A 15,226-nucleotide genomic window follows, 5' to 3' on the forward strand; every position below is an offset into this window, starting at 1 on the left:
ACAGTCGTAAAAACAGACGGAAATTTCAGATGATTAAAATTAAGGACCTTCTGTTGATTTTGGCCAAAATTAAGGACTTTTAAGGACCAAAAATCGATTCCAAAAAATCTAAGGACTTTTAAGGACTCTTAAGGACCGTACGAACCCTGATAATCCATTTTTAGGTACTAATCACCTTACTGAATCACTTTGCTCATTTTATATAATTTTTAAAAACCACTCAAATTTATGGGACACTCAGTTTATGAAAGCTTAAGTTTATGTTTCCCATGATTATCAAGACTCTGAATTCAAATAAACAACTCATTTAATTTTGTTTTATACTGGCTCTGTAGTTGAGAATAAATCTGAAGATAAAATCTGACAATGTAATATAAATTATGTACTTAATTCACTGGCATATTTTTATTTTAAAAAAAATTCTCATATGAGGAGCAAAAATTACAGTATTCTAAAAATAATTTTAGATACTGAATAGTGAATCATTTATTTAATATTTTCTACAAAATATTACAAAAAATACAACTTTAAAATTGAAATTTAGTTTAGAGTACTTACCATGATGTAACTTTGTATACTTTTCTTCAAAAAATTTGTCAATGATAATGGCTTTTACAATACAGTAATTAGTTAAATTCCTATAAATTTTAAAGAAAAATGTAATGATTTGTGCAAATCAAATTTATATATAATAAGCTACATTTTTGCAATTATTTTACACAATTATTTTTATTATAAAAATAATAAAATAGTACCATTCAGATAATATATAACTATTACTGATTAATATTACCTTTTAGAAAATACATCATTAATGGAATAATACTCAATTTCCTCATCTATATGATACCCCTTGAAAAAAAAAAAGAGAGAGAGAGAGAGAAATGCTAAAACATACATATAAATCTTAATACATCACATTCAAAATCACCTAAAATTATTTAAATAACTCTAAATGTGGTATTATTTTAAGTATTAAATATTTATGTAATTATTAAATGACATACATTACATAATGCACATAATAAAATTCAAATTCATTTGCTAATTACAATTCTTATTACTTTATAATTTAATTAAATAAAGCTGATATTCTGGTTAGTCCCAAACTTTTTTAAATAATTTATATTAAAATTACCTAAAAACAAGCTCTTTGTAAATTATGTAACATATAAAGGACCATCAGTGATAAAGCAACTAAAACTGTTACACGTAAGTTGACCTGAGTCTGAATGTTAGTTAATGGGTTGGCTGCATGAATGTTTTCATGACTTTTCCCATATTTAACATGAATATAAGCCATTTTTGCTTATTAAATCCTACAGAAAGGCTTTCCTACTCCGAAGTAGAAACCATTAAGTGTCCAAGCAGTAATATCACTGACTAGTAGTTCAAAGGTTCCAATTCCAGTGAACAGATTCATACCCTTCATGGCATTCAAAAGTAGTCAGCACTAAGCTTAACCATACAGTAGATTATTTCAACAAATTTATTGTTTATTTAAACTGAAAAGCATATTCATGATCGTTAACAGACTACTTATGATGTTAATCCTCCATATTAATTTTCAACAAATTTTAATGAGTCATTGTTTCAACAAGATTTTTATGCTTACCTTGCAAAACTCATGGATCACCTTAAAATTAGTGGATCCTTTAACTCTTAAATTGCACAGTTGAGATATTGCAGATCATTGTTTCTACTCAGATCATATTTCCTTTACAGAAATTCAGTTAAACTGATGCTTACTAGAGGGAACAACAAGCAAGCAAGGAACTCTTCATCATATTCCATAGATCATTTGAAAAAACCAAGCATTGCAGCATAAAATATTACTTAGCAGAATCAACATCTCCAGGTCTCAATGCACATGCTGATATTTAAGTAGATGGAATACATTAAAGTTCTCCACATACGGTATGACTGAATGAAGGTTTCTGAGCAAAACTGAATCATTATCCTTCCATCATCAGCTTGCTTTTATTGTGAAGCTACAGGATTCCATGATGCTAGTACGCTTACAGCTAACTGATATGTATTAATCAATTGATTCATCTGAAAATGAGATTTTGTGAAACAAACTTTCTCCCATGAAAAGAATCCATAGCTTTGATATTTATACTATCAACAATGAGGCATTATGAGCACTGATAGAAGGTTTATACAGGTATTCAAAATAGGACATGCTTACACAGTCCAGTGGTTTCAGTAAGATTTAATGTTCTACATATATCTTGAGACATTTCTTTAAACATCAAAATCACCAAGAAGTTCCTTCACAGTATCACTGCCAGCAGCTTCTACCAGAAAAGAATAGCTTTCATCAAGTTCTCACAATAAGCTGTAGTCAGTTCCTCCTTTCCATGAAATTCCACGTTTCTTCCTTCTAAGATCATTTTCTGAAGGTTCTAATCACAGCACCCCACAAATCTTAACATCTTGGAAGTGCTTACACTCGTCCATCAGTCTGTTTCAACAAAATTAGTCTTAAAATTACACAGAATTTGACTTCAAATGAACATAAATTCTGTTAAAAAAAAAAAAAAAAATAACTACACATTTTTGAAGGAATCTGATGCCCAGATTAAAGAATGTTGAATTTTTCTAAATTTTAAAGGGAAGGGGGTTAAGAAACATTTTTATTTATTCCACTTCCTGAACTTTGCATATAAGTGTGCTATTGTTTACTTAGTTGTTGTTGCTTGCATAAAGGCAAAATGATCGTAAACTAAGGCTTTTAGGTATACATGTACTTTGGGAATCATGAGATTTTGAAATTTCCATTTATTTCTTTTGACTGTAGCATTACCTACTTTTAAATCTAGTGAAACATAATCAAAACTAAATTACAAGTAGTATTGCATCAAAATACAGTTTTTTTCTATATGACTCAAGATAAAACAAATCGAAAGAAATATGTGACAAACAAAAAAGGAAAAAACGATGTGAATCAATAAATATTATATACAAAAATAAAAGATAAAGAATACTCCCAAAAGTAGACATATTTTATTCTTCCTTTTTTATTGAAAATGTTTTACAAATCCTCAGTGAGGGCAGAAAATGGTTTCAGTGGCACTATGATAAATTTCAAAACAGGAAATAGATTAGAACTACAGTTGTTTTATGCACATTTTACTATATCACTAAAAAAGATGCCAAATTTGAGAGATCAAAATATTTGGAACTGACAAAATTTCACATTTTTAGACTTAGCATAAGCCCACATTTTAACAGTGTGGTTATTTTATTGTTGCTTACATACCTGTGTAATAGTAACACAGAAGGCTTTAATTCCTTCACAGCAATAGACTCAATCTTATCTTCTCAATCTCCTGAAACTCCTTTTCTGTTTAAGGGTGAGTGGAGCTTTTCTAATTTTTAGGAAGTAAAATGCTAGAATATTTACCACTAGCCAACTTAGCAAAAAGGATTACTTTCCCTTGGCATATTTGTAATATTCTCAAAATGTGCAGTTTCATTTCTTACATGTTAAGAGTCAGCTAGTAAGGATCATGAGTTAGAAGATATGCTTAAACAGTTACAAAAAGAATAATTGCAATTCATTTCAGAACCAATGAGTTTTAAGATGATTGGGAAGACATTAGGTAAGATATTCACTCATGTGGTCTGGTAACAAGCCAAGTGTTAAAATGGATGAGCCTTAACAGCAGTAAAAAAATTAAAGATGTATGCAATTATACTGAACTGCTTGCAATTTACTGCTGAAAGAGAGAAGAAAATTACCATTTTTTTTTTTTTTTTTTTCTTTTTTAACAGCTGTTATTTTGCTTCTGCTTCATTTGTCTTCCAACTAACATGATATTTTTTCACTTTTTATTGGCATTTATATTGTGAAATAACAGTTCTAGATAGTTAATGCAGTATACAATATTGATAGCACAGACAATTTGTAAACCTTGAAAATAATGTTATTCTTCTGCTTGAATTTAGGTTCTAAATGTTGCAGAAGAGCTTCTGTAACATGTCTAACATATACTATAGAACAGTCTTGGAGTACAGCCATTCTTGTGCTTGCTACTGAACTGCCCTCTTGGAACCAAACTGCATTAATCAACTGTCTTGCATCGATTCTGACAATCTTCATTGTTCCACAGCACTATCTGCCATGCATCTGTAAGACAGCTTGTTACATTGAAGGCTTCCACTGCCACAATATGCAAATGTACTAGCAATGATTCATAAAATACTATATGCCTGACTCCTAGATGCCTATGGATACAAACGCATGCTATACATGTGAACATGCATTCTGGCAAGCATTATCAACGTAACTTGTAATAAATACCATTAATATTTAAATTATAATAGTAGATTAATTAATTCATTATTCTATATAGATATCTGTGTAACAAATCTTTAATACCATGCAGGGAATCTATATAAAATATTAAAATTTGTTGCTTACAATATGCAATATATAACACACACACACACACACACACACACAAAAAAAAAAAAAAAAAAAAAAAAAAAAAAAGGAATCTAAATACAAAATTTGTTTTTAAATTATAAAGTATCAAAACTTACCAGACATTCTGTATCATGGATAATTTGTTCAGATGAACTAATTTTAATAGAAATTACATCATGCATGTTGCTCTTGTAAACATTCGGTGCATGCACATCATTACCTCTACTACAATTACGCATAAAATTCATTTGATATATATGTCCAGGCATCAAGTATAAGCTATTTTTTGAAGTTTCAAAAGACAGTTTTGATAATTTTCGTTTATTTGTTATAAGCAAACTATCCATTTTGTTTACCAAATCAGCAAACTCAAAGTCATCATCTACGTCATAAAAATCCTGAAAATTATCTTCAGAACTTTTAGTTTCATATGCAAAAGAACTGCAACTATTACCAGATGGCATAAATAATGCAAAAAATTCACAACACATATCATAGTTGTAATTTACAGTCCATAACGCACTTAATATTAAAAAGCGCTGATAATTACTTTCAGCATTATCATATGATAATGATCTTTCATAAGTTTTTAGGGTCCTTTTGCCTGATATTTCATTTACTGAATCAATCGAATCTACTGCTTTGATAACGTTATAATTTGTTTTAAAGAGATAATTTGTGTACAAGGAGTTTATAGATGGTTCTATAGGATAAAAGTGATTACCAGATTTGAAGAAAGTAGCCAAAGGATACAGACGACAAGATTGAGTTTTTAAGTACTGATATTTTTTTAAAAGTCCATTTTTGCAAAATATTTCTTCAAATAATACATCAAATTTTTGAAATGCTGTTAGAAAAGCAATGTTCTTTTCACCAAAGCCACAAAGTATGTCTTTTGCTTCACGACACCTGACGCAACTTCCTGTGAATACAATTTGCATACAATAACTTTTATCAACAACATGAAAATTTCCATCTTCTGCAACATACAGCATCCCTATTAAAAGCTAAAACAAAAAGAAACAATAACTAATTAGACATAAAACAATAAATACACTGAATGTATATCAAATTTTCAAGATGAGAAAAATGCTACTAACAGATCCTGATATATTACAAACAGAACTTGTTCTCCAATTTTTGCTGTGTTCTTCCCAAGAGATTCTTAACGCAGCCTCATCTAAAATTTCAGATATGTATGGAATAACATATCCTGTGGACAAAGTATCCTATTTATATAAATAAACTTCTTAGAAAACTATATTTAAAGACAACCAATATTTTCATTTAGTCATTAATTACATATAGCTATAATAGCAGATTAAAGTACTACAACTAACCAAACTAAAACAATGTTTAATGAAAAAAATTAAACATTTTTCTGAGAAGCTAAAAAACAAAATTGAAATCTGAAAACTTTAGATTACAGTTTAGCACCTCAGAAAAGATTTTACTTAAAAATATTTTTAAAAAGAAAACAAAAATATGAAAGGGTTCAGATTTTAACGGTTATCCAAAAGGGTTTTTAAAGTTTTTCATGATCTCGGTGAGCTTACAGTCTACCAATCTGCTGTTACACTCACTCCTACAAATTCATTTTTAAATTTTTTTTTTTTTTTTTAAATTTTGACTTTATTATTAAGCACAATTTTCTTCACAGTTATGTCGTATACAATTTAACAGAAAAATTACAAAAAAATTTAAAAGCAGCTAGCAATATACATTGAGAATTCTCCATGCAACATCAAGTGTTGGCGCACATTTTTCATTTTTAGTCCAAAGGTATTTGAGTCCCGAAGAACCATTACTTTCGTTTTGGCATTTTGCATCAGACTCCTATAAATGTCGGTTAACTTTTCAAACTGTTGCCACAAAATGTTATAGTCCTGCATTATATTTGAAGAAATTAAATAATGAAAAATCTGCATAAATGTATGTATATTTCTCGCATTGTGATAAAACAATGCTATCTAGAGCTATCCAATTTTGAATGACATAATCTTACTGCAAATATGGGCATCTGAAATCCCAAATTTGAAATTTGGAATTTGTTTTATTATCGATTTCATATTTTGTAAAACTTTAACAGATTTTTGAGTAACTAAATGATTTAAGAGCGAGCAATGGCAACACTCTACAGCGGGGGAGGGGGGGGGGAAACCTTTTTATCTCCAGCACGTCGAACTGTGTGTCAGAAATTCTAAAGATATGCTCATTTTAAAATTATTATGGGACATTGCTATTAAACTAAATTTTATGGTTTAAGTGGAAAGAAGATGATATTTAATAAATAAAGATAACACAAAAAAAGTTAAAAACCGCCCCCTTTGGACGTAATTTAAAATCTGAAACATTTCAGATTCCGACCCCCCCCTTTTTCAAATCTTTTCTCAGTTCATCATATGAATGTTCAATTTTCTTACAATGAGGGCTTTACAAACCTCTTTTTTTCTCTTTTTATTATTAATGTTTTGTGTGCTTACTTTATTTGTTAAATATCACATTCTCGGCACTTATGCAACATAACATTCAATTCAACAGCAAAATCACAAAATATTTACACAAACATACATTCATGAAGATTTTTCATTATTTAATTTCTTTAAATATAATACAGGGTGTTAAACGTAATTTAGCGCAGCAATTTGAAAAGCAATACAATGCATTTAAGTGCTTCAACAGAAAATGCAGTTTTGAGACAAATATCCCATTTGGGACAACCGTCCTTTTGGGGTTAAAAATAATTTTAAAATTAAAAACAGTGTAAAACATCATTAATATTTTAAAAAAAGGATTCTGTACCAGATATGTTACATAAAACGTTAAAGCTATCTGCAATATTTACAAAACTTTTCAGATAGTAATATCATAAATTAAATTTATTTCAATTTACATCACGTACATTATTGCAGAAAGTGGGGGAGGAGAGAAAGAGATTTAAATCATTAAAAAGTCCATTTATTGCTTTGAAACTTTTATCAGGAGCAGACTTATTATATTTGAAATACTGATTGAAGAGCTATTGTTTTATCTAACAGCGATTCTGAGGATAGGTCCTATGCTAGTTCCACATAATATAACATGCATATGCAAATGGTTCAATAATGCAACCAGAAGCTTATAAAAAGCATTAGAATTGAAATTTTGGATATAATAAAAGAATCTTCTCAACCTGGTTATATTTTCCATTTTTAATATCAAGTTTACTTTTAAAAGACAATGGAATGTAAACCCAAAGATGAATCAAAAGATGATCATTTTAGGAACATACTTAAAAAAAAAAAAAAGCTAAGATTTACGATATTTGCTTTCCTTGAAAAGAGAATACGAACATGTATGCATGAAATCCTAAATAATTTCAGTAACAAAATAAATTCACTTGCTCACTCAAAATATGCTATAAATATAAAGTATTTCTTAAAGTAGATTTTCATATTTGTGTAAGAACCAATTAATGCTAAACTGACCATACTGAAATTTTAAAAAGTGCAAACATTGTTTGTTTGCATTCAGAAATAGAGATAGGTTACAAGCATTTTCAAATTATTAGAACTCAACTACATTAATGGAATAACATGCAGTTCAAGGATAATATGCTTTGTAACCCAACGTTGACGAAAAATTCATAAAATATTTTTATAACTAGTTTCATAAACATTAGCCTGTGAATTGCTCCCAGTCAAATGTATGCAAGATCATTGCATTGGTTTTATTCCATTCTACTATACTGTAAAAATTTTATAGAAATTACTATATGTACAGCAAAAAAGAAAAAAAAATGTTTTACTTCAGAAAATGCAGAGCATTTATGTGGATGGCTACAAAATTCTTCTGCAAGACTCAGTCTTATAGATAACATGTCTGCCACTGGAGAACAAAAATATTCCAAAATATTGTAGCTATAAAATTAATGGAAAAAAAAGTAAAATACAGGTTAAAAAATTTTACATTGCATATGCAACCATGAAATACAAGGATTTTGATAAAGCACATAGTAATATGTGCTAATTACATTGATTACTTAGATTTTGAAGTTTGCATTTTAATTCAAGATAAATAAAACAACTGTATTTACAAATACATATCTAGAGCGTAAGTAAGATAATAGTCGAGCACTACAACATAAAAAACAATTTTTTTAAATATATTAAAAATAAGATGACTTTAAGATTTTCTAAAAGAATGTGAGTTTGAAAACATTCATATTTCATCCTTGAACATGAGTGACATAAAAACCAGTGTCATCTACGTTGAATCTCAAATGGTGATACATGGGATCACGGTTCAAAGCCTATCTTTGGGTCCTCCTATATTTTGAAAAATGGCCTGTTATAGGTAAAAAAAAAATAGAAAGATGTTACACCCTTTCTTGCTGATGACATGTACTTAAGTACATAGATATATCTTCCAAATGTATTCTCGAAACTAAATTTCTGTCTATAAGGTAATTCTTTGGTATCAGTGCCAATAACAAAAACAACAACAAAACAAAAGGACTTTGAAAGGAAACTTGTTTTGTGGGTTAGTGTGTAAAACAGGGGAATTTTTCACCTCTTCCAACTTTAGAATCTTTTCAGTAGAAAATGATATCATTATTAAAAAGAATAACACAGTGGTATATATTTGCATCTCGAAACACTGAAATAATATTTGAAACACTTTTTTGAAGTGATAAATATAGCAAATTTTCACAGGTTCCTGACCTTTCCATTGCGATTTTAAAAATAATAAACTGTCTTTGAAAGAAAGAAATCAGTAAACTCTAATAACACTGGACATAAAGTGAAACTTTAAGCAGAATGTATTTCTAATTTCTGAGCCTCATTATCAGAGAAAAAAAGAATAAAGTTAACCATACAATGATAATAAAGTTAACAGTACAATGATTCTTAAAAATCATTATTCAGATTGCGTGTATGTATCTGTGTTACAAAGGGATTTTCACCACTAATGTAAATAAAAACAAAGTATCGAAATTGACTTGATGCATGTGTTGGTCTCAGACTTTAGCATATCAACATACATTTAAACATACAACAGATGTGCAAGAATTAGCAGGCTTATGCATCTCATTAATGTGAGCACCAATATTTATTAAACTTTTAGTTAATTTAGATTATCCAAACTTTAATAGCCTTAAATTATTAAAAACAAACATATCTTTTCTTAAATTAACCTAATATAGGGTTGTATGAAATTGAATCAACTGTATTTTAAAAATATATGTAGACTGTCAGTAACATGTTAAAAAATTGTTTTTGAAGAAGGCAAAAGTAAGGTGGTCCATATAATATTCTAATTTATTACAGCGGTTCCCCACTGGAAAAAAGTTTGAAAAACACTGTTTAGTATTTCACTGTTTTAGTATGTTTTACTATCTGTATTCTGTTAAAAGTCACCCATATTCTGCTAAAAGATACCCATATTCTGCTAAAAGTCAGATATAGACCTAAGTTACCCATATTACAGCATTTCTCCTCCTTCCTAGTCTTTCTTAAATTCTCTTCTTAAAAACAATCCATGTTTTGGTTTCATTTCACGCAAAGTGCTTGAATCAGCAAATACTTAAATAAGACAGAATTTCAGACATTTTGGCATTACATTTTGAAAACTCTGGAAAGATTGGTTTTATTGATAGGCAATAATTCAGTAGAAAAAAGGGCACTTTTTTTCAAGTACTTCCTTATTTTTATGGCTCTCATTTTTAAAACATTGCTAAGAATAGCAATAAATCAGTAAAGGGAGTACGTTACAGCAACATTCTATGAGATGAGATGAGTTGTGAGTAGGCCAGCAGTAAAGTTTTTTTTTTTTTTTTAATTTTATTTTTTTATGTTAACAACTGTTAACACTTGTTTTATGTTAACAATTATTGTTGCAAGAAAGAGGCATTTTACCCTCACATTCAGATATGTGAAAATGACCATGAAATGAAACTATATGTCACTGAAAATATTTGAAGGTGCAAAGAGAAAATTTGAAAGCAAAGAAAAAGCATTTGTTCCAACAACTCACTCAACAGTTTTGGAAAGCAATTTGTGACCAGTGCTACAATTAATTTGTTTTGAGCAGAGGAACTGATATTGATTAAGTGGCCAGAGAAGCAACTTGGCCTTTATGAACATAAGACTATTGATTGGGGCAGTTTATTGAAAGAGGTATATTTTCTACATCTAAATCAATGACCAAATGAGGGAACAGATGGCCCTGGAAAAACTGAGGTAAACAAAAATCTGTTTGTACAGAGAAGAAACAAATCTGGCTAGGTTCTTCCATAGTAATGGATGTTTGAGAAGGTTATATCAAGAAATCAGCGAATTCTTCCTCACACAGATTCCAAAACCAGGGGCATGAAATAAATCATTGACAATATATAAGAGGCATCAATGATTTATTCAGACTGTTAATAAGCACATAAAAGAAGTTGTTACATTATAATTCATAACTGCAGTGGTTCATTAAAAATGCACACAATGAAGACTCACAAGTTGACAGATGTTTTAAAAATCTACAATATAAAAAAATATGATTGAATGAATTTCAGAAGTTTAAAGAAATTACACTTACGGGAATGATGACAAAGATTTTAAATATTAAAAAAGAAATAAAGACAAAATGTAATTTATTGCATTACCAAAATAAAATAATTAAAGGAAAATAAAATTTACTGCATGGAAAATGTGAACAAAATACTAATTATTGCAGTAAAATAATTCAAATTTTCATTGTTTGCTTAAATAAAAAAATAACTTTTTATACCCCCACCCATATTTACTGATACCTTTGAAACTGAATTAAGAAAGTAATTACCTGAAAATTATCAAAATACAGTCTTCGTAACTCTGTAGAACTATTCTTGGCATTACTGACTGCAAAGTCACAACCTAAATCTCCTGAAACTAAACTGTCTTTTCAAAGCAGCAGAGCAGTAAAAGTAGCAGATGTTGTAATCCCCTAAGCATTACAAAATGACAACAGCTTTTATAACTCTTTAAGTCGGGTAACCAACGAAGGCCCTTCCAAGACCAATCAAGTTAAAATGTTGGGGAGGTACAGGAATTGTTCATTTTCTGTTTCTCTGATTTCTTATTTTGGACATTTGGTTTTTAATAATTAAGGAGAAAGTCACGGAGTTTTAAGGTAATTATTGGTCAGTTGAATTTACATCAAGTACGAAATCAATATATGTGTTTATTTAATTAATTAATTATGGCAAAGCACACTAGGGCTATCTGCCTAAGGGGAGGGATGCCTTCGTGGAGGACTTTCTAAGGGAAACTGGCTCGTATACACGTTACACATGGGGAAAACCACGAAAACACCCATGCAGCTAGCCCGTTCGCAGGAATCGAACCTCGGACCGAACTACCAGTGTTCAGCGACTTTACCGCTCGGCCGCTGGTGGGCGAAATCAATATATGAAAATTAAGAAAATATTTCTAATATATTTTTTAAAAATTTTTACTCATCTGAAGTTATTCAAATTGCGCTATGTTTGGATTTACCTTGCCAACATGGTGGAAGGTGCCCATATTATATCAAACAATGAAAGAAATCAATCCAAATATTAAAATTTCTACCTTGGAAACCAAACATTGGCAGATCAATTAATAAATGAGATATTCAGTAAAAAATCATCTTCTTCATGATTTATTTGATTATGGCAAAGCATGAAAGGGCTATCAAAGATTTTATAAGGGAAACTGGTGTGTATCCATATTACACAGAGGGAAAACCATGAAATCGTCCATGAAACCAGCTTGTTCACCAGGAATTGAGCCCAGGTCGAACTACCAGCATTCAGCGATTTTACTGTTTAGCCACAGGCTGAACAGTAAAACCATCTTCTTCAAATGGTTCACTTGTAAAACCATCACTGTTCACTAGTAAAACCATCTTACTCTTCACTAGTAAAACCATCTTCCTCAAATGGTTTTACTTATTCCCCTCCCTTAATGCACTCACTAGAATTGTTTAAAATAATGTCAAAATAAAATCTCAATAACTTACAAGAACTCTGTAGTATACAAGAAGGAGCTGTCCCCTGCAACAATATCTACTGAGAATTTTGAATTTAATCTTGAAAACAATTCTTCAAGCCACAATATGTCATAAATACTCAGATTACATCTGGGTGGATATTTTAAATCACTAATTAGGCCTTCTTTTTTCTCCTATAGAAATATAAATAAATTCATTGAGAACATGAATAAGTAAAATGTTAATACAGTCAAAAGTCTTTAATCCAGACTCGTCGGGACTTCGGCGATTCCGGATTATCGATCATCAGTTTAAATCTGGTAAGATGGCATGCAGAAATTATAAAATTAAAAATATGAAATTGTAATTTATAAAATAATGAGCAATTATGATCTAAAGGGTATCAAAATTTACAAAAAAAAAAAAAGAAGCTTAATATTTATTTGTTTACTTTATTAAACGTTTCTTTCAATGCGCGCATGCGTACCTTACGCATTAAATTAGAAAATTGCAACCAGAAAACTATTTGATTTGTATTCGTGATATTTATAATGACGAGGAATTTGATTTAAATCATATCAAAGACGGAGTACATCGAGATTAAATACTACATTTAGTAAGGAATTATAAGCCGAATAAAATAAAAACATCTGCTCTGAAGTGACAGATCAACTTCCAGTTCATTGCGCGCCGCGATGTCCCCCCCCCCCAGCGCAGAGCAGTGTGAAATTGATAAACAGATTTCGGAACAGTTACATAAACAAAGGATATACCTTTATCCGTTTTTTGTAGCAATTCATTTTTTGTTTGATGGACATCGAATCATACTTTTGTTTTCTAGATCCTTTGGGAGCTCCAGCATCGGAAATTCTATTTGACATAATCGAAAGTTCAAGCTTACTTTTATAAAATTGCTCCTACAGTCTGCAAAAAATAATAAGCCGGATCCAATTCGAAGATTAAGGAACAATGCAATCATCAACATTAACTGAAATAGATAATTAGATAATTTTAGCTTATACCGTCTGTACACTAAACGCACACGCGAAAACGTATTTTGCGCTTGAGCAGACGCATATGCGCAGTCGTAAATGTCTTGTGCGCACGCGTAAAACGCCTATGAGCATGCGTCAACGCGGCGCATGCGCAGAAAGATTTTAGCTTTGAGGTCCGGATTATGGGTGCCCGAATTAACGACTTTTGACTGTAATCATCAAAGAAATAAAAAAAATATGTCCTTCAAAAAAGATTAATTCACTAAAATTAAACATTAGGGGAGAAAAAAATGGTACTCACATATTAGCTCATTCACGCTGATGCAGTTTGTGATTTTTTACAAAAGGGAAAAAAAAAAAAAAAAAATTATGATTTCTAATTGTAAAAAATTACTTCTTGTATACATACTTTACAATCAAGAATGTATCCTGAAAATCAATTAATATATTTACTCTGAAATGGGTTTTTATTTTTTATGTTCTGATAGAAATATAATGGAAATTATTTTAAGAACAGATTTAAAACAAGTTTGAAACAAAATACTGTAACTCTATAGAAATTTTACTACAGTTTCTTCCACTGCAAACAAATCTCCCAATTATACATTTTAAAACTGAATTCAAGAAAAATGTCACAATTTGTTCACATAAACTATTGGCACTTAGAATGCAACAAAAAAAAAAAAAAAATGCATTAAAAAATTTTAAAATGACGATGTTGTTTGTTTTACAATGTACACTGCGCAAAAAAAAAAAGAGAGGGACAGTTCTATATTTTTTGTTCTACTTGGCCGATTGACAAAATTCCACTTACATTTTTCATGGCACGAAAGCGCGATTTAGGATATGTATTAGATATACGTATTTTGACACAAAATCAGACTTGTTCTAATATACGTATTTTGACACAAAATCGGACTTTTTCTGACATGACATGTCTATTGTTTTCCATATTTCGATTCTATGACTCAAATTATGCCCAACTGCCAAGTTTTGTAAAAATCGCCCAAATAGTTTTTAAAAATTAGCTTTCAAAATTTTAGCTCCTCAATGTTAATTGAATTTGATATATATTTATTAATATCTCATTTTTCTTTTTAAACTTACTTGTTTTCTTCTTCCAGAATTCAAAATTTAGGATTAATGCAAATATAACTCGCATTTTTTTTTATTTTAACCTCATTTTAAAGTAGATGTATTTCTAGGCACACCTACAAAAATTTAGAGTTTTTTATTCACAATTTTCTAAGATATACATGAATTTACATATTGGCGTGCTTTGAAATTTCGCATATAAATTATAAGCGATAATAACGCCAAACAAGGTTTAAGCACATTGTTAAAACTATTCGAAAGTATGAATGAAGACTTTTTTCCTGCTCGTGTACAATGACAGAGAGGGAAAAGAAAATAGGTTCAAACTTCAAAAAATGCAGCCAGATAAATTTTTCAATTTCTCCAAAAGTTTCGCACCAAATTTTATAAAATTTAATACTTAGGCATAATTTGAGTTGTAGAATCGAAATTTAGAAAAAAATTGGCATGTCATTTAAAAAAGTCCGATTTCGTGTCAAAATACCTATATTAGAACAGTGTTATATATAATTTTAATACATATCCTAAGCCGCACTTTCGAGACATGAAAAAAGCAATTTGAATTTCCTCCATTGGCCCTGTAGAATGGGAGATATTGAACAATCTCGCCGCCTTTTTTGTTGTTGTTGTCGTTATGCAGTGTATATGGTTGCCTGAAGAACTACTTTGCACATGGTTTCTAGAGAAGTTTTGCAACTTCTATTAAAGTGGTTGCACTAAT

General features: G+C 29.9%; 1 protein-coding gene across 6 annotated transcripts in view; it reads right to left on the reverse strand.

The window, feature by feature from the left end:
• LOC118191291 (uncharacterized) overlaps positions 1 to 15,226 on the reverse strand; it is a 234,831-nt gene that overhangs the window by 47,610 nt on the left and 171,995 nt on the right. For 5 of the 6 annotated variants that reach the window (XM_085815704.1, XM_035362093.2, XM_035362092.2 and 2 more), the window contains 6 exons: positions 12,446 to 12,609; positions 8,223 to 8,334; positions 5,536 to 5,664; positions 4,552 to 5,442; positions 794 to 852; positions 559 to 638 (listed from right to left, as the gene is read on the reverse strand). In XM_085815704.1, the coding sequence (XP_085671830.1) occupies positions 559 to 638; positions 794 to 852; positions 4,552 to 5,442; positions 5,536 to 5,664; positions 8,223 to 8,334; positions 12,446 to 12,609 (1,435 nt within the window). The remainder of the gene's footprint in view (positions 1 to 558; positions 639 to 793; positions 853 to 4,551; positions 5,443 to 5,535; positions 5,665 to 8,222; positions 8,335 to 12,445; positions 12,610 to 15,226) is intronic. The other variant, XM_035362095.2, reaches the window with a different exon arrangement.

The sequence above is a fragment of the Stegodyphus dumicola genome, chromosome 4 (genome assembly GCF_044657685.1).
Source record: "Stegodyphus dumicola isolate Sdum_Otavi_A_Nest chromosome 4, ASM4465768v1".
NCBI lineage: Eukaryota > Metazoa > Arthropoda > Arachnida > Araneae > Eresidae > Stegodyphus > Stegodyphus dumicola.